At 43.5% G+C, this 26,241-nt stretch overlaps 1 protein-coding gene across 1 annotated transcript in view; it reads right to left on the bottom strand.

Moving 5' to 3' along the window:
- The window catches only part of ERC2 (ELKS/RAB6-interacting/CAST family member 2), a 1,171,987-nt gene that overhangs the window by 164,300 nt on the left and 981,446 nt on the right, over nucleotides 1–26,241 (bottom strand). Inside the window, exon 15 of the mRNA XM_006892220.1 lies at nucleotides 6,489–6,636. Within this exon, the coding sequence (XP_006892282.1) occupies nucleotides 6,489–6,636 (148 nt within the window). The remainder of the gene's footprint in view (nucleotides 1–6,488; nucleotides 6,637–26,241) is intronic.

The raw sequence follows: 26,241 nt of genomic DNA, 5'->3' as shown, positions 1-26,241 counted from the left end.
TGTCCTGTTTCTGAGCTGCATGGCGGCTGTATCCAGCTTTCTACTGTAGGAAATCTCTGCTTCAGAACACACCCTTCTTATTCTTGTTATGGTGCTGAGTCGCTAGCGACTCATAGCAACTCTATGATCTAAACCTTGCTCTATCGTGTGCCAAGCTTATTGTCTCTGACACACCCAACCTCATTATCCTAGTCATCGAGCCAATCTATCTCAGTCAGAGTCTTCCTATCTTGTGCTGTCCCTCAACCCTCTCCAAGGACTGGTCCCTCCTTGCAACATGCCCAAAATAAGTCAGACGGAGCTTCAGAAACCTTGCCTCCAAAGAGCAGCCTGGTTTCACCCTCTCTAGGATGAACCTCTTTGTTCTAATAGCTGTTGTTGTTGTTGTTATGGGCTGTCGAGTCTTTTGCGACTCATAGCGACCCTATGTACAACAGCCCTAAACCCTGCTCTATCCTGTGTCAACCGCATTGCCTCTGACACACCCATCCCGATTACCCCAGTCACTGAATCAACCCACCTCATTGTTCTAATAGTAGTCCATGGTATATTCAAAATCCTTCGACAGCACCACAGCTCAAAGGCATGAATTCTCCTGTCATCCCTAGTCATTGTCTTGCTCTCTGATGCATAGCAAAACATCCCTCTTGGCAGACCATAAAAGAGTCCTATGCTGTGCATACCGTTACCACTCTGACGCCACCTCCTCAGCCTCCTGTTCACTGCAGCCACCCTGGACTCTCTGCAGCTCCCAAACACATCAGCTTTACAGCTTCTGCACTGGATGTCTCCTGCCTGGAATATTCTTCCTCCAGACACCTTACAGGGCTTCCCGTCACCTTCTTCACGCCTCTGCTCAATTATCTCTTTCCCAATGCCACCAACCTCTAATATTCATCCCCACCTGGCTTCCTTGTTTGCTTTACACTGGTCTGTATGTTTTTTCTTTCTGCAATATGACGATACAATTTACTTCATCATGTTCATCATTTTATGCCAGTCTTCCCCCGTTTAAAAATAAGTTCCACAAAGAAAGCATCTTGGTTTGTTTTGATCACTCATATATTCCAAATGAATAGAAGAAAGACTAGCCATCGTAAACAAAGAGCAAAACAAACACAAACCCACTGCTGTCCAGTCAAATTCCTTGTCATGGTCACACTCCACTGGGGTTTGAGGTAGTAAACGTTGATGGGAGGAGACTATGCCATCTTTCTCCTGAGGAGTGGTTGGAGGGTTGGAACTATCATCTCTTCATTAACAATGCATTTGTTGAACTGAACTTCAGTGAGCATTCTCACCAAGCTCCCTTTCCTTTCTTATCCCTAAGCACTTAGGAAGCTGGGGAGCCTTTGTCTAGGACACTGAAATTGTGTTTCTCTGACGGCATCTATGATGAGTTGGGGCTAGTCAGGGTTCACAGCACTGCTTTAGGAAGGCACCACTCAGTCCAGATAAGTAGAAACTCTTGGCATTCCTGTGACATTGAAGCCAGTCCAGGGCACCATCAGGCATGGTGGTTTGTCATTAACTCATCTGGCCTCTTGGAATTTTAACCAAAGGAAAAACAGGGATGATGCTCTCTTTCTTGGGGCAGGTGCATTGACTGTTGCAGCTGAATGTCCAGCACCGGGCAGTTGGCCTGAGACACAGTAGGTGCTCAATAAGATGGCCAGTGAATTATGAGGGAAAAGTGAGATAATGGATATAAACTCATGTACACATACAGCACTTGGGAGAGAGCCTAGCCTGCTATACTCATCTGTTCATTCACAAAATAAACATCTACTGCAAGTCAAATGTGTGTCAGGCTTAGTAAAATTGCCCCAAGGGCTGTCAAACGAGCTACTCGCATTCATTCACCAGAGATGGCGTGGGCAGGGAGTCGGGAGCTGAGAGCAGATGGAAAGAGTGTCTGAAGAGGGTGGCATCTCTCATGAGCCAAACTTCAACCTCTGCAGAGGAGACTGGGCATGTGAACACCTGTACCCTCTGTTTTTCTCTCCTTTTGCCTTGCATCCTCGAACGTGCCCTGTTTTCCCTGGCCAACCATGAAGGTGATAAGAATTGAGGCCTGGGACACATATCCCTTGGTTAGTGCCTACATAAATTGTTTACACAAACTAAGGCAAATGTGTTGTTACTGTTGCTGTGTACCGTCGAGTTGAAATCAACTCATAGCGACCCTCTAGCGGGTTTCCAGAGGGAGTCAATTCAGAGAGGGGACTGTTTATCTGTCTCCCGCCGAGCTGCTGCTGCTGCTGGATTTGAACTGCGTGTCTTTGAGTTGGCAGTGCAATTCCTTAAGAGCAAGCCACCAGAGCTCACTAAGGCAAAAGTAATGACTGTTAAAGGGCTACTTGGCAGGGAGCTGGGCTGTGGGCTCCTGACATGTGTGCCCACTGCTCCCCAAGTGCTTGGGCTCTCGGGGAGGGACTGCATCTGTCCAGCATCTGTCACTCTCTCTGCCACAGTGAGCAGAAGACTCTCAAAAAAGCAGTGACTCCCAGGTGTGTGCAAAACGGTAATGAGAAAGATCAGACTAGCTTTGAGCAGCAGTGCTGATAATAGAAATTCATGACAGCAGTTGTGTGGGTAGAAGTGTGACGCTCCTGTTACTATGAGGTGCCATTGGGTCAGCTTTGATTTACAGCTACCCTATGAACAGATCTGAACCTTACACTATCCTGCATAATCATTGTCATCTCTGAAATGGGTCAAGACCACGTCACAGTCAATGTGTCAATCTGTTTCACTGACGGTCTTCCTCCCTTTCTCTGCCGACTCTCCATCTTTTCCAGTATGATGCCTTTCCCAAGGATTGGCCCCTCCTGGCAACATGCCAGAACATGTGAGAAATTTCACCCTCCTGGCCTCTAAGGGGCACCCTGGTTGTATTTCCTTCAACACACACCTGTTTGTTCTTTTGACAGCCTATGGGATATTCACTAATCTCCTCCAATACTACAATTCAAAAGCACCAATTCTCCTTTTATCATCCGTATTTATTGCCCAACTTTACAGGAAGCAATTGAAAAAAAAAAAAACAACCAAAAACCACAGTTTGGATCAGGCGCACCTTAGTCCCTAAACGGACATCTCTGTTCTTTTAGCTCTTTGGAGAACTCCTTGACAGCAGAGCGACAGCTTGCACATACATAGTACCTATTATGTGCCAGGCACATACAAAGTACTTGAAACACACTACACCTCACAGTAATTGTTTCCTTTTCATTTGCGTGACCAGTTCCAATTCACAGATGTGGAAACAGAGCTTTAGTATCTTCTCCAGTGACCACCTAGCTAACAAGTCCGAGTACCAAAGTGCAGCCTAAGGAATTGTTTTGCAGGTACCTTCACACAATCTCCTTAAAGTCCTGCATCAAAGGGTCTCCTCAGAACCAGTTTGTGTGCAGCACTGAAGCCTGAGCAGAGTCCCCAGCTTTTCTGATCATCTCATTCCTCCTCTGTTGGAATATCAACTCTGCATCCGCTGGGAAATAAAAGTAACATCCATAAAGCCCTTAGAGCCACATGCCAAATGTATAATCCCAGATGGACCAGTAATTCCTGCTGTGCTGATCAAACAGCCTAAGCTTCAGAGCACTAGGCCGACTTCATGTTGGTGAGCAGCTAAAGAACATTCTTCAAGAACTGACTAAGATAAGGGGACACCACATTTTCTGGGAAAATTCTTTTGCTCATTACATTGAATTCCTTCTGGAACCAGATAAGGGATGCATGGAGTTGGGTAGATGATCCATAACCTGAGTTTTAACCGAAGCTGTGCAGTTCCGGACAGGTGTCCGGCACCCAAAGTCTCAGTTATGTTCCCTGTCGGATGGAGGTGGTTTTGGCACCCTTGTCACAGGGCTATTTCAAAGACTGTCATGTTCAATTCTGAGACCCTGGGTACTTGGCATGGCACAGAGTAAATATTCCATCAAAGGGACTTTTTTAAAATAAGCAAAACTATGAATATTATTGTTAATCATTTACAATAAAACCAGAAAGAGTGCTCAAACTCATTGCCATTCAGTCAGAATTGACTCATAGCTGACCCTCCGGCAAGTTTCCAAGGCTGTAAATCAGTTGGGAGGCCCCCTTTTCTATCCAGGAGCTGTGGGTGGAGGGATACCTTCATGTCCATTTTCTTACTCTGTGACAGAGATGGTGCATAAAAGACTTTCAAACTCAAATTTTTGAGGAATCTATCTGCCTCCTTCTCCACAACAGCCCTTCAGACCCTGCCTTTGCCCCAGTGGGAGCCCACGTCTTCATGGCTGGGGTTTCCCAAATATGTCCCAGGATACCCCAAAACTTAGTCTGTTGTAAATAATGAAGACTTTGTGCCACTTCTCAGGAGCAAACTGAAGGCCTACACACAATGCTTCCTGGAATCCAGGAGGGATATTTCTTGATACTGAGAAGGAAGACGAAGGGAGAAAAGTACAGCCTTAATAAAAAATGAAAACAAAACATAACAAACACAGGAAGAGGTCTTTTTGGCAAAAGCAGAAGGAGGTATGAGAACTAAAGTATTTGAGACACAAGCAAGGAAAAAGAAAAAAAAAGGAAAGATTTCACTCTGCCTGGAAGCAAAGAGCCTTGACTTTGAAGGTCTGCGGGGCTATTGGAGAAGTGCCGACTCAAACGGGTGGCCACCCAATCTGGAATGCTGGGAAAAGTCATCAGAAGTGAAATGACCTTAAAGCGCCTGATAGGATGTGACCGTGTATGGCTCTGGTCCTTATTGCCACATGAGTTCCGGAAACCATCAGAAGTGGTAAAGGGAGGCTGTAGCTTCTGTGCACCCCCACCCCCCATGGTGGGGGCAAGTGTCTCCTCAGCAGCTGACTGACCTGAGACCTCGGGATCATGTAAGCATCGTAGCTGGACCCGTGGTACTTGGCCGTAATATCTGGGCTGTAGCCAGCATCACAAGTGCATGGTCTATTCGAGCTCGGGGGCTGTTTCTTAGGTCTATAAACCTGTGGGAGAAAGCTACAATGGTTAGGTGCAGGAGAGGAGGGTGCAGTGCGCACGGGGTAGGAATGAGGGGGAAAGCAAAGAAGGAGGCTCGTCTTGACTTCCTGTGGCCAAGTGGGTGGACAACCCAGTGTAGAGGATGCGCAGCCCCAAACAAAGAGGTTGGATGTAAGCGGTCCTGAAGCCTGGGGCCAGTGCTAGTGAGGCATGCCGCTCTGTGGAATGACCCCCGTGTCTGGCGGTGGCTGAGGCCCTCCCCTTGCAAGGAGAGGACAACCGGGTGTGACGATGCTCTCTCCCTCTCTTGGCAAGGCAGCCCCCATGAGAGATGGACTCAGGTTTGGGGACAAAGGATGCCTTTTCCTTCCTGAGGAGGAAAACGGTTGGCCTAATCAGAAGGCAAGGATTCTCCCTTCTGGCTACACTGTTGTTCCTGGAATCTAGGACTGCATTGTCAACTCACCCTACACACAGCTCAGTCTGGATCACCTGCTAGGTAGAGAGCTAGTCTGGGAGACTGAAATTGATATGGGCATCTTCCACGTGGTCATCATGTGGCATTTATAGAACTTCTGAGTGACAAGTGTGAGGCCCTCACTAAGACACGGAAGTCACTTTGGAAGGCTACAGACCACCAGACAAGTCCACTGACTCATTTTCATAATGAGGCATGAGTTGAGTGCAAAAATCTTTAACCATCAGCTACAAAAGCCTTTCCTCTCCTTTTAGTTTATGGAGGAAAAAATGGCTGAAGATTTCAGAAGTGATTTTTCCAATAAGCTTCAGATGCAATTATTTCCATATAAGCCCCTCTCACTAATCCACCAGAAAGCAAAGGGCTTTCAGTACAAGTTAGGACCATGTCCCTTCTTCCTTTCCCATCCAAACAAACCCAGCAACCTAAAGAGAAGGAAGCCAGAGGAAAGGGGGGTGGGGAGACAGCTGACACACTTGACTGAGCCATGGTGGCACGAGATGCCAGCCCTATTCTAGAAGTGTTAGGTGTGAGAGACACCCTAGTTGAAAAGTTCTGGAGGGAAATAGTTGAAGAACTAAAGGTGGAAGCACAGAGACAGAGAGAAATCTGAAGAACTGGATGAGGGCAGTTCTCTACATGAGCCAGAAAGTGAGCAAGATGGAAGGTAACAGGTCCAACAGGGAAGACGGTGCCTAGAATTTAACTAGGATTTAGTTCCTAGGATTTAGTCACCAATCAAAGTCCACTGGAAGGAAGAGAGCTTTTTCTGGGGAATGGTGCTAAGACAAAAGAAAGGAAAACAGCGCTGGCTGCAAACCACACAAGCCCAGGCAACATGCATGTGAACACAGGGAAGCAGAAAAATGGTGTCCCAGGGACAATCCAGGCCATTTCACTCCTACCTGGTTCCAGCCGCGTAAGCCCGCAGGATGGACATGGGGAGATGAAGAGTGGCTAAACCCAGGGAAAGCCCCGCAGCCCCAAACCCAGCCAAACACACCTTTGGTGCAGGAGGCCCCACCTGCTGCTTTAACTGATGCACTAGTCGGTCCTTCTCCCGCTTCAAGGCCAAGACTTCATCCTGGGTCTTCTTCTTTTTGGAGGCTGACAGTTCCAGCAAGGCAATGTTTGCATCTTTTTCACTGATTGCCGCAAGCAGTGCTTCCTGTCTGGGGAAAACAAAGAGTATTGTGATTCTTTTTTTATAAGTGAACAAAAAAAATTATTTAGCTTTATGGTGGACACAAGCCCCAGTATTATCACAATGAGAAAGAATTTCTGGTGAGGTTCAAGGTAAACTGCCTCCTTGGTTCTCAGAGTGTACAAAGCAATTTGGGCCAACATCCCTAGGACCCATACTCTGGGTTCTTTGACAGAATAGCGTTCAATAGTTGCATACATGTTGCTACATATGGAACAGAGAAAGTAGGAATGGGAGGGGCCCATCTGAGCACTTATTACTAAGATACTTCCATTCATACATCATCCATCCACCCATCCATCCATCCATCCATCCACCCATCCATCCATCCATCCATCCTGCCATCCATTCATCAATCCATCCATCCATCCATCCTGCCATCCATCCTGCCATCCATCCATCATCTATCCATCCATCCATCCATCCATCCATCCATCCATCCATCCATCCACCCACCCATCCATCCATCTATCCTGCCATCCATCCATCCATCCATCCATCCATCCATCCATCCATTCATCCATCCATCCATCCATCCATCCACCCACCCAAGTCATCCACTCATCATCCATTTGCCAAATAAGGTTCTACGTACTCTGAGATAACTCCAAAAAATTGGACAGCAATTTCATATTTATGCAAACTTTCCTCACAAAGGTAGATACAGACTACAGCCCCCTGTCCCCTTTTTAATACAGTTAATGATACTTCCTTGCCATTCCACTAAAAGTTATTCCTTCCTAAGTCTTCCTTCTCTCAGTAACAGTAACACCACCAAGCAACCCAGGGCTATACTTAGAAATCACCCCTAATTCTTCTCATCCTTTCTTTCTTCCTAAGGTCGATCCATCATGAACTCCAGTTGGTTGGTTCGTCTCATTCCTTTCTTGCTACTAAAGTTCTCCCCACCACCAGTGTCCTTTGCGTGGACTATTGAGAAGCTTCCTTATTGATCATCCTGGTCCACAGACCAAAGCAATTTTTTTTGTGTGTGTGTGTGTGAGCATAGTCCAATGGTGATTAAATTTTTTCCCAACAAAGAAATTGTCTTTTTCACTTGTGGGTTTCTCATTTGGGAATGGGGCATAGACTCTCTGGTTTCTTTTGTTGAACGGGGCGGGGGGGGCGTTGAGGTGAAGGGGGAAGGGGAACCCACTTTAACACTTTACTGGTGGTCCTGGGTTGAAGCTGTATGCCTTCCTTCTTGTTTAGTTAGAAGACTTTCCTGACATTTTTTGCCCTCTGGACTGCAAAGTGTTTGCCAAGGTGAGTCCAATGGGGATGGATGGCTGAACCTTGAGGCTCCTTCCTCCTTGCTTCCTTGTCTGGCAGTTATATTTCCCCTTTGTCTCTGGAACTGGGCTCAAGGTTCAAGTCTGGAGCAAGACTGAGTGTTAAGGTTACTTATAGGAAAGGGCACAAACCCATATTTTTTTTTTAGAATCTCTGTCGTCTTGATGTTGATTGAGCTTCAATCCATATTGAAGACTAGCAGTCAATTGTTTAACTCTTCAAGTCTATACTGTGGGCTGTGGAGGGCGATAGTGGTCTGCTTCAATGTGGCTTGCTGTGTCTCCTGCTCCTCGGGCTGCTTCCCCTGCCACTGTCATCTTGGTTCCTAGAACTTCCATGTTTTTTGGAATCTTTGTCCTCTTGATGCTGAGCCTCAATCCATATCGAGGACCAATAATCAATTGTTTAGACGTTCAGGTATAGACAAACTGTGGGCTGTGGAGGGCCATGGTGGCCTCTTTCAATGCAGCTTGCTGTGCCTCCTGCTCCTCACACTCCTTCCCCTGCCACCGCCATCTTGGTTCCCCAGACCAAAGCAACTTTTAAAAACATTTTAACTAGATTGACGTTGATCGATCCCATGTTATGAAATGATGCTGGCCCATGGTGGTTGCCTCACCAGCAGTGACAGTGAGGGATCGGAGGAATGTGAGCAGGAGACGCTGGGGGGAAATGCTGCAAATGGCCTCAGAGTGAAAATGTGCTGCTTTTGCCAAAGTTCTTCTGGGGCATTTTTAGGCCTTAGCAAATAGGGACATGGAGAATTCATTAATTCTTACTTGTTCTTTTTTTTAGCACTCAATTGGAAATGATTTTTTAAAAAAAAGTCTGCTACTGGAAAATGCTCTCTGACCCTGTCATTCTTGTTAAAGGCCAGGATCCAAAGGAAACAGGACAGTTATCAAAACCGTTTATTAGTGGTCTGAACGCTGGAACTATAGATGAAGGCTGGAGAAAACTTTTGAGAAATGGGCACAGTCACCGATTATGTGGTGATGAGACCCCGAAACAAAATGTTCCAGGGGCTTTGATTCTGTGACTTACTCTAGTGTCAAAGAGGTGGATACAGCAATATTGATGGATGTGCGGTGCAACCCAAGGGAACTGTTTCTAAAAAGTAAAGCCGGATGCCCATCTAACAGTGAAGAAAAGTTTTTTATTGGTGGCATTAAAGAAGATAGGGAAGAACATAATTTGAGAGACTATTTTGAAATGTATGGCAAAGTTGAAACCATATAAGTTATGGAAGACAGAGCAGGAAAAAGAGAGGGTTTGTTTTTGTAACTTTTGATGATCATGAGACAGTTGATAAAACTGTTGTTCCTAAATACTGCACATGGGCATAACTGTGAAGTGAAGATGGTCCTTTCTAAGCAAGAGATGCAGAGTGTATATCATAGAGAGGTTGTGGAGGTGGATCTGGAAACTTTATGGGTCATGGAGGAGGCTTTGAAGGCAGTGGTGGAAGTGATGGAAGAGGAGGCTATGGTCGTCAAAGAGGGGACAGCAGAGGTGGTTATGGAAGAGGTGATGGTGGCAATCACACCAGTGACTCTGGCTATAACAGTAGAAAGGGGCTATGGTGATGGTAGACCAGGATATGGAAACCATGACTGTGGATATATGGTGGTGGTAGCAGTGGAGCGTATGGTGGTTACAGTGAAGGAGGAAAGTTTGGAGGTGGGAACTATGGTGGTGGTGGCAACTATAATGAATTTGGAAATTATAGGGGACAAGAGCAATCAAATAATAGATGACCCAAGAAAGGGGGTAGTTTTGGTGGGAGAAGCTTTATGGTGATGGTTATGAATCTGGTGAGGGAAGTGGTGGATATGGTGGGAGAAGATTCTAAAAATTCAACAGAAAATCCTACAGTTCTTAGCAGGAGAGAGAGTGAGGAGTTATAGGTAACTTTGAGACAGTCATCCCAAAAGCATTACAGGGACTGTAAAAATCTGCCACAGAAGAAACAATGACTCATAGTCAGAAAAGTTACCACAGTTTAAACAGAAAACTCTTCTTATTCAGGACTGTCATAGTCACATTTTGCAAAAAGCACAGCTATAGATTAATGCATGTAGTGTCAGTTAGATGTCCATTCCTGAGGTCTGGCCTAGCTTTATTGTTTTCTTTTTTTTTCTTATCTGGCCTAGCTTTATTGTTTTCTTTTCTTTTCTTTTCATTACATCAGGTATATTTCCCCGTAAGTTGTGGGAATGGTACCAGGAATAAAAAGTGAAGACATTTTTAACTTTTCAATATTTGCATCATTAAGTCTTTCTACATTCAAGTACAGAAATTTTTAACAAAATGACATTTTGATGGTATTTCCTTTGGAGTTAAAAAGTAAAGATCATTATTAATTATTATTTTGTATGACTTCTGCTAGACTTAACAGCAAAGAAATACTTGCTGACTTGGAGGTTAAGGGGAATCTATTCTTCTCATTTTGAAATCATGATACAAATGGGCTCTGACATTTGGAGAGAATAGACATCTGTATGCTTGCAACCTTGGGCCTGTGGCCCTCGGGCCTGGTTCAAATTGTTTTTCTGTCAAACATTCTTCTAGGTGGTATAGCACTGGTATGTGCAACAGTAACAACGACAGAGAGAGAGCTGCATTGGCCTAATGGACATAAAGTTATGCTACCAAGCCCAACCTTGGTGAGTTTAATCTGCAGCCCTCAGGCCAGGTTCAAATTGTTTTCCTGTCAAAACATTCTTCTAGGTGGTATATGCATTGTATATGGTCTGTGTATTGCTGTACAGAGGTAACTTGTGGTTGCTGTGATGCTGAACCCTGTTACACTGATGTGCCAAATGTGATAATGGTTACCCATAGTGGACAGTATTTGCTGGAGCTTCCTAATTAAAACAAGCCTGGAAGCAGGAGTGGCATCCACTTCTGAAATAGCTTGCCTCCGGAAACTCTATGTACAGTGCTCAGGCCTTTAATTCATAGGGTTGCAATGAGTCGTCTACGACTCGACAACACCTAACGACAATGACAACATGCTTGCAACATGTGTTTTAGACAACAACAAGGATTGGTTATTTAAATTAGTATATCTGTGAATTTAACAGAATTCAAATCTGCCTTCAATGAAAAAGGTCAAAATTAAAACAAACAAACAAACAACCAATAAAGGCATGCTGTAAATATGAACTCTACTATTTAGGATGAAACAATCCATTGGACAGTGCCTGGAATGCCATGGCTACATCACTGATCCATCACTGAACTCACTATGTACAAAGAGCCCAGGTACTTATTTGTTTTCTAGACTTGACACTTGATGAAACTGGAAGTTCCTCTACCTCGTTCACCGCCCATCATGTAGCTCCTGGAAGAGCATTGAGAACATAGTGAGTCCTCAAAGATGTTAGGTAAGTGAGTAAGTACTAAGTTCACTGTACACAAGCCTTTGGAAGATAAAAATAATTTGTCTTTTCCTGTCACTGTTTTCTTCTAAATCATAATTTCTTGTTTCCTGCTTTATCTTTGATCTTTTCTGCTTCCTCAGAGAAGTTTTGACATTGCCTCCTCCCACCTTCGTACTTTCATTATATGGACAGATGTGTCCTGGACTTTCATCTGGAATTTTTCTGGAACCCTGTGATGAGAAATGTCTCTTCTAAGAATTTCCACTGCTGGAGTGGTGCTCCTACAGTTTATCCCACCTCCACTACATTCTGCACCTTCAGAATACCCCACAGTCTCCAGAAAGCTTCTCATTTATACTTCTGCTGACTTATGTAACTCTTGGGTCCCACACTTGTCCATGATCCTCTTTTTCTTTTCTAATTCCCCATGAGCAGACAGGCCCCCTCCATATGTTTGCACAAGAGAGGTGGTGTTTGTACCTCAGATCTTCCCCTTTTCCACTGCAGAGATTTCTGTGGACTTTACAGGGGTTCCTTGAATACCAGGCAGTAGGAGCTTCTGTTTGAGGCTCCAGCAGACATGCGAGCAGCAGAGCATATCAGGAAATCCCTCCAACTTTCCAGAAGAAAACCAGTGCAGGCTGGACAGCTAGCAGTGGCATTAATATCCTGCTTCACAGAGCCTGTCTCTTTCTGGATAACATCTCAAGACAATAGGCATGCTTGCTGTTCATAGCCAGTGCATGTTTATATGGAAGGCCAAGCAGAAGGGGCTGTAAGGACTTCAAATCAGGGAGAGAACATCTGATATCAACAGAAAATCTGGCGACCACACACTCAAAGGGACTGCAATCTTTCACTTCACTCTGAACCAAACTGAAACATCTAAGGGGAGCTCTTAACAGAACCAACCTCAAAGGCCGAGGAAAACGTGAGGAAGCACTGTCATTACATGGTTTCACACCTTCACAGCTGATGCATTAAAGCTGTATATGCTGTTGTTGTGTACCATGGAATCAGAACTGACCCACAGCACACCCTTCCAGTGGGTTTTCAGAGGTCAGAAGAGACTGCTCATTCTTCATCTGCAGAGCAGCTGGTAGATTTGAGCTGCATGCCTTCAGGATTCGGAAGCTCTGGTGGGCCTAGATTCTTACCACTAGGCCAGCAGAGATTCAAAAGCTGCATACAGTCATTTCAAATAATCAGGAAGCAATCTCAACGGCTCCTGAAAACGTTCTCATCTGCTGTGAGGCAATTCTCGAGGATCTCTGGTGCTTCTGCACATTCTATGAGCAGAGGCTCTGCCTGACTACTTTCGTTTCTGTTTTTTCAAGCATGTTTGAGAAGTGATTAGTCTTAAAAGAGGGAGTTCATTATCTCCCTTTGAACTAAAGTGTAGTCATGCTAACTTACCTATACAATAAATATCACATTTCCTTCCAGAAGAAAAGGCAGGCATGTTCCTACCCATGAGAAGAGATTCATCTTCCCTCAGCTCGGAGGTGCTCTCCTGTAAGGCAACCGGCTCACGTGCAGCCCTGCATCCGGCCCTCACTGCCATTCCTACAATCATGGGACTCCGGCAGGGGAAATGGACACAATATGCTACTGCCGTTCTTTGGGCCAGAAGTAACAATGCTGTCTCTGATGTGACATCTCTCCTCATCTTCCAGCATCTATGAAGCCAGGGAAAGTCTCAGGTTCTCCCCAGTTGTCAACATACAAGCATGCACATAATAAGGGTCCCAAACATTGAAACCATGTTCATAGAAAAAATAAAATCCCGAAGGAAATATATCATAATGCTAATATTTACTATCACACGTGAGAAGATGGATAGGCTAGGTTGTATTTTCAGTATGTTTCTACTTTTCTGCATCCCACGTCCTTTCTTCCACAAAATACACAGAAGGGGGAAAAAGGGGAAAAATTAACTAGAGCTTTTCAGTCTACAACTAACTACAGGTTCATACTTCTAGGCTCAGCAAATATATAACTTGCTCATTTTTTCACTGAAGTATTTATGTTCTTCCCTTACTCTTTATGCACAGATATATGCGCTTTCCCATTCCTCCTCCCACCCCCCCAAGCCCACATACACAATGCTTGGTACAATCTATTTTATCTCCTTTTTGGACAAGACGGTCATCTGCTAACGGGTCACAGTTCTTACTTTTCTTCCTCCTTAACCCATTTTTCTCATCCATATCAATACTCAGGATGATATATCTTTAAATACTTCTGAAATCATCACCCCTCAATCTCTTGCTTCACTGTAATTCTGTAAGTTAGGCTGTGGTGAAATTAACATGCTTTTCTCTTTTTATCATATGAGAAATCTCAAGAAATTAATTTCTTACTTTCAGCTTTCTGTCAATTAGAAAAACTAATTAATTAGAAAAATCCCCTAGTTTTCTACAGATGTTGCCATTAAATATAACCCTCAAATAAATTCTTTTTCATTATTAAACTGTATCATGTATTTGAAAATCACTTTTACAAAAGTATATTTAAAATCCATTCCTTAAATAACTGTTTATTTAAAAAAAATCTCTTTTGTTCTTTGCAAACTTTCTTTATTGTTTTATTTTGCTTTTGGTTGATAAATCTCTGAGGAAAAAATAATGTAAAAAGGATTATAAACTGTTTTCAAAGCCTCAGTTAAAATGTTGGTCATAAGTGAATGATATTTTACCTTAACTACACTAGTTAAAATGGTTAAAACAGATTTGGCAATTCTATTCTGTTGAAATCTAAGAGTGATTAAAGGAAGAAAATTTTTTAAAAAAGAACACTTCACACTTTAGACAATTGAGAAAGCTGTGGGAATATTACATGAAAGTGGCATCTGGTCAACACCACTTTGTTACAGGAATCTCGGGAAGAGCAACATCTTTAATTCAAGGCTGACAGGGTCATTCTTCTTTCCTTCCTTCCTTCCTTCCTTCCTTCCTTCCTTCCTTCCTTCCTTCCTTCTCCCTCCCTCCCTCCTTCCTTCCTTCCTTCCTTTTTTAAAGCAAGCACAACACTTTATGAGTTTAAAGCAACTCTTTATTAAGCTGAGACATTACAGCTAATCATTCATTTTATTATGAGCTAACTCAACAGTTAGGAACGTTCATGAAAACTTCTTTAAGTGAGGATTTTAGAGGGTGAGGAAGCGAAGTCTCAAAGACACTGTGTTACCAGCTCAGCATCAGATGCTTCCCTTTCACCTTGAGTCTATTTTCTGATGCCCTGACTTAAAGCACTTAACAAGAAATACTTCTCTAAAACCCTAGAGAGCCCTTTTGTGAGGAAATGGCAGGCAAGGGACACAAATGTCTAGGCTCTACCCCTGCCCCCTGCCCCCTGCCCCATTCAGAGCAGAGAATTTTGTTTTAGCTGTTCAAAATTGAGCACACCAAAGTGAGCATTTATGTAGCTGTGATATTTGTATTTTTCAAAGGTTCAAGTGTAGAAAGTACCAGTGATAAAAATCCTTGAACATAAATTGAATATCAGAAATAAAACTCTGCATTCTTATCTTCAGTAGTTGCATCACCTCCGAAAGGCAAGAGCAGACTTACACTGTTCAGTAATTGTTTCTGTTCACGTCATAGTGACTAAAGCTTCTCCTAGCCTGACACCATATATAGCGCTTCAACACTCTTATTTGCTTATTCACAGACAACACAAAAATGAACACGTATGTGCCCATCCCTGGACAGCTCTCGGGGTTAAGTGTAAGATGGGTGTGTGTGTGTGTGTGTGTGTGTGTGCAAAATTATCTTTAAAATACCATAAAGTCAGTCTGGGATACAGTTACAGAGGTGATCTATCTATGCCCTAAAATATAGCATAAAATATGAAAAGGAAGCCCAAATACGCTTGGAAGGAAGATAAGATAATGCAAAGAGAAATAAATCTCTAAGAGCCTGCTGAATACCAAGCTAAGAAAGTAGACCATAGACAGCATTTTATCAAAGTGCAGCCTAAACAAATGTCAAGGGCAATAATTTCTTTAACAAATATGGGCAACAATGGAGGGGGAAGAGGTGAATTCTGTGTCCTTGAATGCATTTAGCCAGGGTTAACAATAGATAAAAATATGCATAAGCACACATTTAATAACCCTAACCTGTCAGTCAGTTTGTAGGAAGTAGTCAAGAGATAGCTAATAAAACACCAAAAAAATTGGTTTTAGCTACTCTGAAACAGAAAGGGTGGGGAGGGGGGATTTTTCCATCAAATTAAACAAAAGAGGATTGAAGGGTATCTTCAGTCACGATAAATGCCATTTCTTGCGTGTTGTGTTGCGTTGTGACGAACCTTCAGGAAGAGTGCCTAGGAATCTTCCAATGGTAAAGCAGCACAATGTCACTTATTACCATCATTTTAAAAGGGCACTTTATAAACATTTCTATTCCACTCCCTGGCATTGTTGTTCTGCAGAATAATGACTGAAGGGTCTAAAGTTAATTTTAGGAGTTGCAAATGAGGCAGGTAAATTAGAGAGTGGTCCACACACACTGGATTAAGATGGCGGGGAGCGTTCCTATGGTTTTCTGGGGGACTCTTGCTTGAGTTAGCTGACCCATCTTTAAGAACATGTGAAATCACAAAAGCAGATACTTTTAAAAAAGCCTATTCCATTAGGAAATGTTCGGATAATGACATACAGAGGCGAACCTACATAATGTATGGTGTGCAGCCTACAGCTATGTTCTAATCATACTGTGTGGGGGGAAAATTCCGCTCAATCAACTTTTCCCAGTTAATTGTTGTTTTCTTTCCCTCCTGACCCTGAATCTTCAACTGTAAGTTCAGTAGGAGGTGACTTGAGACAGGCAGTGACGAAAGATCCTATTCTAAACAGCCCCTCTCTAACCCCTGGGGTTGGGGGCAGGAGGAGAGGGATGTTTTCTGGGGTCCACTGGTAGACCCACGAGATGCTCATCCTTTGCCTACATTTTTTTTAAAGCTGTCTTTTCCAAGAACATCTGAGAAGAAGAAAAGACTTTTGATATCAGCTCACATCCACACGACACACAGGCAGCATGATGTATGGCGTATGGAGCTGGGGCCCATGCAGAAAGGTGGGGCCCACAGGGCAACATCTATTTGAACAAGCACCAGGTTCAGCAAGGACAAAGAACAGAGCCGGTTCCTAAGGGCCAGGCTTTGGCAGCCCAGACTCCCTTAATGTGGTTTGCTCTCTGTCGCCCACCTAAAACTGACCTCAAGAAATAGTTTACTCCAATTATGGAGAATTTCGTCTTTGAAATCTAATAGCACACAACTGCAGTTTCCTAAAGCAGGGGCCATAGACTTAGGTGGAGTTTCCCTGCTCTATGCATCGGCTTCCATCCCTTTCCTTGCTTAGTCTAAGACCCGGAGAGGCAGCTTATCTGTCCTCTGGTTTCTCCAGAAGCAGCAGGACCAGGAGGCGCTCAAATGCCAGCATCCTGTGCTTCTGGATGGTGAAACGCTGAACATCAGCATCACTGGGCATCTTTTTCCTGAGGGGTGTTGGTCAGACTGAGGTCATCTGATTTACCAATGCGGGAAGGCCCAAGGGCAAAGGAAGACACATGCTAAGAGCTATTGTCTGTATTCAAAATCACTCCCTTTTAGAAATGTCACAAAAAGGCAACAAGGGGTGGAGGGATCATTGTCCAGGTCTTGGCAGATGGCAGATGTGAAGTAGTGTTGTGAAGTATTGTTGATTTCTGTCTGGTGGCTTAGAGGTAAGAAATTGTGTTGCCAATCCAAAGGCATGTGGTTGAAATCCACCAGCTGCTCTATGGGAGAAAGATACGCAGTCACCTCCTCCGTGATTTACTGCCTCTGAAAAATCTGCTGGATGTTCATCTATGAGTTAGTTCTGACTTGATGGTACAGGAGCTCTGGTGACTTAGTGGCAAGAAGCTGCGGTGCAATCCTGAAGGCACATGGTTTGAGGCCACCAGCTGCTCCACAGGAGAGGGATGGTCAATGCCATCCCAAGTGATTAAGGACCTCTGAAAAACCCTCTCGAGGGTCAGCTATGAGTCAGTTTCACGTCTATGGTACACAGCAACAATATAATCTACACCCCCCCCCAATCTAATAAATCTGAAAGAAGGAAGTGGTTTGTATTCACTTATTAATTGGCATTGGTACCCACTCAGCAGCACCATTTAAGAAAGATCTGGCTATCTGCTTCCCTAATGATTACAGCCAAGAAACTCTATGGAGCAGTCTCATCTATAACTCAGAGTTGCCAGGAATCAGCATCAACAAAACAACAACAGATTCGGTTTATTAGATTTTACTCTGCCACCAAAGAAAAATAATTCAAAAAGAAAAGGACTCTTTCTGAACAACTGGCCTATTATAAGTATTTCAAGTTGTTCACCCAAGTAAAGTTATGATCCAAATCCTTGAGAGTAGAAGATAGTTATTTAGTGCTCAAGTTTTGAAAGCAAACATAACTGATGTTGAGCTGCAGTACCGTTTGCTTCTATGTTCCGCTGCAAGTTACTTCTCTGAATACTTAGTTTCCTTATAAGTGAACTAAGATAATATTATCTCCCTCTTGGACTATTCAGAGAGTTAAATATGATCATGCATGGAATCTTGGTGCTGAGTTAACAGTCAGGCATTTAACTGAGTGCCAAAAGCTTGGTGCTTTGAACCTACCCAGCATTCCATGAGATAAAAGCCTGACAATCCCCCCAGCAAAGATTACAGCTTGGGACACCCTATGGGACAGTTCCAGTCTGTCCTTTGGGGTTGTCCTTTGCCAAAATTAACTCAACAAAACCTGTCAACAACAGCCACGATGTACGTAAAGAATTTTTTCAGTTCCTGACATGATCATACAAGAAATGTTAGCGATTGATTATTATGACCAAGAAGCTGTGCTGCAATCCGGGATGCACGTAGTTTGAATCCACCAGGTGCTCCACAGAAGGATGGGCAGTCTCCTCCTGTGCAGTTAACTCCCTCTGAAAATCTGCCAGAGGGTCAGGTACATGTCAAGTTCTGACTCAATGGAACCCAATAGCAATACCATGAACACCCAGGGAGCTCTGGTGACTTTGTGGTAAAGGGTTGCACTGTCATCCCAAAGGCAGGTGTTTCAAATCCACCAGGTGCTTCACAGAAGAAAGACGGGCAATTTCCTTCCAGGAGATTCACTGCCTCGGAGAAGTCGCTGGTGGGTCAGCTATGAGTTGGTTCTGACTAGACGGCACATAACAACAACAGAATGGAGACCAAACGTTTGCATCATTTCTCCCACCTTCCCCTCTGCATTAAACATACTAAACCATGCTGGTTAGAATTGTGGTGTTGTAGAGGAGTATTAAATATACTAAGGACTGCCAAAAGGACAAACAAAGTTATCGCGGAAGAAATGTAGCCAGAATGATCCTTAGCAGCAGGGATGGAGGGACTTAGAGTCCCACCCACTTTGAGCATGCTATCAGAGGCTCTAGTCGTTGGAGAAGGACAGCATGCTTGGACAATGAGAGGGTCACTGAGGGAGTCAGAGGGACTGACACAGTGACTTGACTGCAACAATGGGCTTGAGGACAGCAGAGGTTGTGAGGATGGTGCAGGGCTGCGGTATGCTGTCCACAGGGTCTCTGTGAGTTGGAGAGGACTTGACAGCACCGAACAACAACAAACATATTTGTGGATCTTTGTCTTTCAAGACATGTTCTTAGAAAGGTCTCTGAGATTGATTTCTGTTTAACTGTGCATTTGCCTTTCCATGAGCTGATGCCTATTTTGCAAAAACACAAAGGAAAAAATGTCTCTGGAGTGTGGAGAAGAGTCTGACAGCCGTAGGAGATCAGCAAGGCCCATCCTGATCAATAACTGCTCGACGTCATCCATTCAAAGTGAGGGGAGACGCCACACAGATGAGGCCAGGGTGCAACTTCAGGTGGCAGGAGAAACGGAAATGTATTCTGAAGGGTGAACTTTAAAAGTCAAGATCAAGTGCAAAATCTAATCAAACATGTCCAAAGGTGGGGGGGGGTCCCTCCATTAAAAACCAAACAATCTGGAAAAAAAAATAAATGGTAACTTTTTAAGTGGCTAAAGCAAGTGAAAGGGAAGGATTTCTAAGATCCAATAATACACTGTTCTAGTGCAGATGTTAGAAGACACTCATTCATTCTTGCTTTCTAGGTAAAATATACCCAATCAGAATCTCCCCAAAGATAGAGTATAATTGGTAATAAGAACAATAAACAAACCTAGATGATACAAAGGACAGAGCTTGGTCTAGTACACAGCTAACTAAACCACTTGGACATTGACAATGTGTTAATAGCTAGAAACTTGTCTCACTGTATTAACTTTCCAGTTAGACATTGACTATCCTCTGGGCCTGTGATCATTTATCATCTTCTTTTCTGTATGCAGGATGCATGGGAGGATATCTGTGTGTAGATGTATTAGCTGTTCACACACTGGGACCCTCAGCATGACGGAGGGACACAGTGGCTACAATGCAACAACTGCAACAGCAGTGCCTGGGAGGCCAGCACAGACCTGGGCAGAGGTTGGCTCTGTCGTGCTCTGGGTTACTCTGTGTTGGTGCTGACTCTATGGCACCTAAAAACAACAACCACAAAGTGACTCCAAGTGACAGAGTAGATTCCTTTCTCATTGTTCTGCTTGAAACTTTCTATCGTGACCTGGGTGAAAGTTTTCAGAACAAATTGGTTTTCCATTCAAGAGTTCATGCATGTTTTGTTTTATGACATTGATTGCAAACCCTCACAATGGGACAGCATTCTGCCACTTCCTCCCTGTGCTTATTTAGTGTTTTCACTCACCCTTCTTTCTTATCCCTCCTGTCTTCTGAGGTTAATCCCTGGGTAAATGGTGTGACGAGTGGCTATGAATTTTTATAAATGTCAATCGTTGTAGAGAGGTTTCTGGCCTTTTGTTCATAGGGTCGCTGTGAGTTGTGCTCGACTTGATGGCAATTAACAACAACAATAATATTCATAAGAACAGATCAAGTCTTTCTCTTGAAGAGCTACTTTCTTTTGAGTTTAAACTACCAGTATTCCAGTTAACAGCCAGGCTTTGAACATCAGACTCACCAGGAACCCTGCATGGGTATGTAAGTGTCCCTAACGATAACTTATTTTTATTTCTGTCTTCTGTCTATCTCTAGGATTCTGAGGCTTCGTCTGACATACTTTGGACATGTTTCAAGGTGGGATCAGTCCTTGGAGAAGGATGTCATGCTTGGGAGGATGGAGGGACAGTGCAGGAGAGGAAGATTCTTGATGAGATGGATTGATTCAGTGATTGGGCTATTGGGGGTGGCTGTGTCAGAGACAGTAAGGTTGGTACAGGATAGAGCAGGGTTTAGGGCCACTGTACACGGGTCACTATGAGTCACAGGCAACTCGACAGCACCTAACAACAACAACAACAACAACAACAACAACAACAACAACAAGATCTGCTCTAAAGCCTTCACTCAGAGCAGTAAATGGCTCCCCTGTATCTTGCACTAGATATTTCCTGTCTTAATTTGAAGTTTTTGTGCTAAATAAAAAATCCCTTTGTTTATGTTTACATGGAATAGAATATTCCCCTAGGCCAAATTGTAATGCAAAACAAAACACTGTCATGTCATTGCTGTATGTGCAGAAGGGGGCCGCATTCCAGAATTTTGTTAGCACAGCATTTGAAGAAAATTGAATTAAGGTTCTGGGGATCGGGTCTTTGTAGAGAGAAATAGATGAAATTGAGTTTGTTGGCGGCGGCTCCTTTGAGGACATTCCTACTCCAGGGAAGGAACAGGACACTTGCACTACTGCAGGCTAAGGACCCGGAGGGGTGTGCCTATGTGTGCAGTAGGGGTGAGATGGCGGCCAGAGAAAGAGCAGGTTTTTAGGGGGGCAGGGAAGACATGACTCCTGAAAAGGAAAAAGGACTGAATAGAACTCCTCTGAGGGCTTTTCCTTCCTGCGCCCACCACAGAACTGGATGACAATTTAGGATGATGGATAAAAGTTTTCTTTTGGGAAGCTGATGGCTTTTAAAGTATCCTCAAAGATGCAATTCCTCACCCCAGTGTCCTGGCTACTTGCAGAAGTCTGGGTTTTAGGTCTGCCATCTCGTGGCCATTGCAATAAACGTTACCCCTTTTCTATTCTGTTTTTGTAAAGCTGTTAGGTGCCACGGAATCAACCAAGACTTCTTGGCAACCCTTCAGACAACAGGACAAAATGTTGCCCAGTCCTGTGTGGCTCTCACACTCATTGCTGTGTCTGAGCATTCTGGTTCCAGCCACTGGGACTAAAGCCTCTCCCTCAGTGTCTTCCACTTTCACTGACCCTTGATCTAGGGAAAGGAAGATCAAAAGAAACTGCTTACATGATCTAAGGAAATAAAGTCAAAAGAACCAGTTGGAAAAGAACCATGGTGAAAGGAATGAGAATGTTTTAGCATTCTGGCGTATGTGCCCTTACTGACATACACCTAGCTAAGCATTTGTAAAAATATAAACAAAGTTATATTAAACAGCAATGGCCTGACACCAAAAGTGCATTGTCTTAACATCTAAAAGGTAGCATTTTAACAAGTAAAGATAACAAAGAACATAGGTGCTTTTCAGAAGACAAAAGAAGACCGGATGAAACCAGTTACATGCATGCTCGGCAAAAGGTTACCTGACTGATTAATGACCTACGGATGGCAATTCAAAGAGAGGAGTGCAGTACAGGCCAGAATGTCCTACCCATGAGCCACCAACCCACAATGAGTCTTGCTACCACTTCCCAGACTCCTTTGCAACCAATTGCATCTAGAAGTTGCATGTGCACACAGAAAAGAAAGGGAAGTTCCAGTCATTCTACGAAGCTGTGCAAACATCACCCCTCTATTTCCTCCTGAAAAAGACTGGTGTTAAGAAGCTGCACTGCAATCCCCAAGGCACTCAGTTTGAATCCACCAGCTGCTCTGCAGAAGAAGGATGGGCAATTTCCTGGGTGATTTACTGCCTCTGAAAGCCCTATGCAGGGTCAGCTATGGGCTGGTGCCGACTCCATAGTACACAACAACAACAACAACAATGACCATGAGAAATAGCCGTGGAAGAGCACTGAGCTTTCACTGCTTGGGGAGACGTGCTTGCATTTCTCCCAGGCCCTACAATTTATCCTGCAAGATTTTCCTATTCTCTAATACATCTATACTAGGAAGGAGGATTGGCCATCCACTTCCAAAACAACAGGCCTTGGAAAATATTGTACAACAGAGCACACTGAGATTAGACTAGCAGATGTGGCGACTGGAGTAATGGCAGTAGGTGAGTCAGAGACAGCGAGACTGGCTCAGGATAGGGGAGGGTTCAGAGCTACGGTGCTATGAGACGAACTGCAGGCAACTCGACGGTGTGTTCCAACAACAGCAATAAATCTATACCGTTCTTATTCTCCAATAAATCTATAAAGTGTCCTTCTGAAAAGGTATCTGACTTTCTAGTCATTTATTACGACTTATTCTCAAAGTACTTGGAAAGATTCTTAGAAAATAAAATTATTATTAGCCATAGGAGAGTTCCACGATGCAGAGAGAACTAGGACCTTAGCATTCTAAAACAGTGTCTGTTTATCCTTGGGATTCTTTGATGAAAACCTGCATAATGAAATTATCATCACAGTATTGGGTCTGCTGAGAAGTCCTTCAAGAGGTGTCAAGTGCCTGGTTTTCTCTTCTTTTAAACAGGTCACTCAATGGATTCCATGAATACCATATGCATTTCTGTACTTGTCACAGATTTTGTTAAGGGCACACTCAGAACAAAACAGATTGCAAATGCAAGGGAGCACCTGCCAATCGGGAACTGTTTTTTCTGGAATTGGCCAGCATTCCAAGCGACAGAGATTAAGAATGTACACTTCATCCTTGTGAGGAAGAAGTGAAAAAAATTGATGACCCTTTCTCTTGGGAAGAAATTGCTCTTATGCCCCCTACACAATCTACATGGAGCCTATCAAATGTGCTCACTCTGCACTTGCTGAATGCATTAACAAGAGAGATAGTAAATGCATGTGGCCATTTCCCTAGTCAGGTTCCATGCAAGGACCCACTGGTGTATCATTACTTCGCAACTAACAGGAGGTGCTAGCACTTATTCAGTTACCCTTAATTCCTTCCAGAGCCCAGACAGTAGGGATCTGGAAATATGCACGTTCTAACATGCACCTGAAGCATGGCATTGCTAAGCAACTGGTTCAAGTCCCGCGTAGAAGAAAGAACTGAAAAATGTAGTTAGTGAATCTGGAAATACTGGGAAGTCAAGGTGGCTACGGCCGCGTGCACCTCAGGCAACTTTAATCCACCAGAAGCCTGCAGGGAGAAAGAAGCATAGTATCGCTCCCATTAGGATTCACAGCTCCGGAAACCCAGTGGAGGGCTGCAGCGAGTCCGAACTAACATGATGCCATGAGCGTCAGGTTTTCTGGGTTTGTTGTGTTGAATATTTGCGCATTCCTGGGTATTTCTGGTGGCATTTGTACATCACACGGGGCACTGCAGTGTTCCCTCTCAGAGGGTGAGTGAGTGTGAAGTCAGACAGAGGAAACAGAATGAGAGCGTCTGGTATACTGCCCAGCAATGTCTCGGATCTGCAAAGATCAAAACATAATGGTATAGAGAGAAAGCAACCTCAGGTTTACAATATGGGTGCATATGTGGCTCTAGGAGGTGACATTTCCTCCCTTGAAACATTAGAAGCAGGACCGTTTGGGAGGTAAAATGACAAAGTTCAGCCCCAAAGCAATCAATTGATCATGTTCCTCAGGGGCATTGTTTACTGACCACAGAAGCGAGGACAAATCAATGAGAAGAATCACAGCCCAGCTCTTCTGTTCCTTCAGCCCGCTCACTGTGTGCCAGGGACCAGGGTTAACCCTGCAATGATGTTGCAAAACCTAAAGGCATGTCCTAGTGTTTGAGATCGCGTTAGGGAGCACTGAAGAATCTATTGACACAAACACTAGGCTATCAGCAGTGCCCTGCAAAGCAGACATCCATGAGTCTTGTTTCACCAGCATAAAGGCTATTCCAAGTATACACATGACACTTCTCATCCCTATTTTAGATGCTGGGATAACAGATTCAGAAAATTCCCCCCTGGCGCCTTTCTTCTGAATGGCCAGTACACCCCAGTTGTAATCCAGAAGCTCAAAACACACACAAACCCACCAGACCTAATATCTGCAGACATTAGGTCAGATGAAATAAAGTTCCCTTTTGTGTTGGCTGGAAATAGTAAAATACTGACCCTTTCATATGTTTCAACCTAGCATTTTCTTGCAAAACAAAACTAGCTTTCTTGGTTGCTGATTTTGTTTTACTGATTTCAACTATAGTGAACATACATTATTTTAATTCTCTAACTTTGTAAACTTTTAATCTTTGTAATCTTTCTTTCTTTCTCTTACTTCATAACCTCAAAAGTTTTCAGTCTGAAACAATTCCTTCTTCATAATAACAAACTATTATCCCAAATGTTTTAAAAAATGATCACAGGGGACAATTGACTCAGCGCCCTGGAGAGCTGGTTACACACATACAGGCAGGCACGAGAGGGGAGCTAGATGCCCAGAACGGGGACAGAGCCCATTCTCCTGAGGAGCACACTGGACCTGGAAAACCAATTAGTGAGAAAACATCTTGCTGACCAGCTTCCAATCTGATACTGATTACCACTCCCTGTGACGCTGCTCTGTTGACTGATGGCTTTGAGATCAGATCATCTATCTCCCTGGACAGCCTAGCAGCCTCCCCGCTCCACTAAACTGCAATCGGACACCAGCCCTCGCTACCTTATATTTGAACTTCAAGTCACTGGCCCTAAGGCGGGGATTTAAGAAGAAAGGGGCTGTGTAGTACTTAAGGGGATTGTCCAAAGTGCCATTAATTTGGCTGTTGTTCTTAGGTGCTTGATAGCACCTTTGACCCATCAATTTGGACTCGTTGAGACCCCCATGTACAACTGAATGAAACAATTTAAAAGCATCCTTGACTTTCTGGGTTTATCCAGTTAATTGGTTTAAGGTTGATTTAGAGTTTCTGTTTACCTATTAGTTCAGTGTCTTAAAAGCTTGAGAAAGGCCACCAAAAAGACAAGAATTGGTCTCTAGTCACCTGGAACCTTTAAATAAGAATTGAAGAAGAAAACAGACTATGGGTTCAAATGCCTCCATAAACTATAAGCAAGAGACTCACAGGAATAGACAGGGCCCAGCTACCAGTATCAGACATTTTGATCAAGGACCCAAGTGACAGATCCTGAGTTAACGGAGGAAAAATATGGAATAGAATTTCAAATTCATCGGAACTAGACTTTCCAGATTCACTGATACTAGATGAACCCCAGAACACAATGCATAGAAGGAGTATTTAAATCGTGAGCCAAAACTATCTCAGTTAAACCAAACAATAGTTTAACTCAATTAATAAAGAATGTAATTAATAAGGAGCAATCTACATACATGTTAACTGAAAATAGTTCATCTAAAGTACCAATGAGAACTTTAAGGGAGAGAGAACCTGAATTAATGGAAAAGACACAATCTACTTAGAGACAGAATGGTGTTATAATGTGAAGTACCAGCCAATGAGATTGAACTATTTTAGAAATTGAATAGGGGCCAGCTTCGTTATGCGTATTGGTGCTCAAAATAAGTATTTTAAGAAAGACACTGAAAAAAAAAACTCAAACAAGTGGATTTTTTTTTTTAAAAAGTATCCTTGAAAATGACAACACATCTATGGCTGGTGGCATAAACAGAGAATTGAGTATTGTCAGTTAATGTCTCACTGTCCACCAAAATTGGAAGGAAATTACTATAGACTACAAAAATTACTATATTATATAT

This window comes from Elephantulus edwardii, unplaced genomic scaffold, assembly GCF_000299155.1.
Source record: "Elephantulus edwardii isolate Elephantulus edwardi_28Jun2011 unplaced genomic scaffold, EleEdw1.0 scaffold00113, whole genome shotgun sequence".
NCBI classification, from domain to species: Eukaryota; Metazoa; Chordata; class Mammalia; order Macroscelidea; family Macroscelididae; genus Elephantulus; species Elephantulus edwardii.
This window is presented reverse-complemented; position numbering and strand designations above follow the sequence as displayed.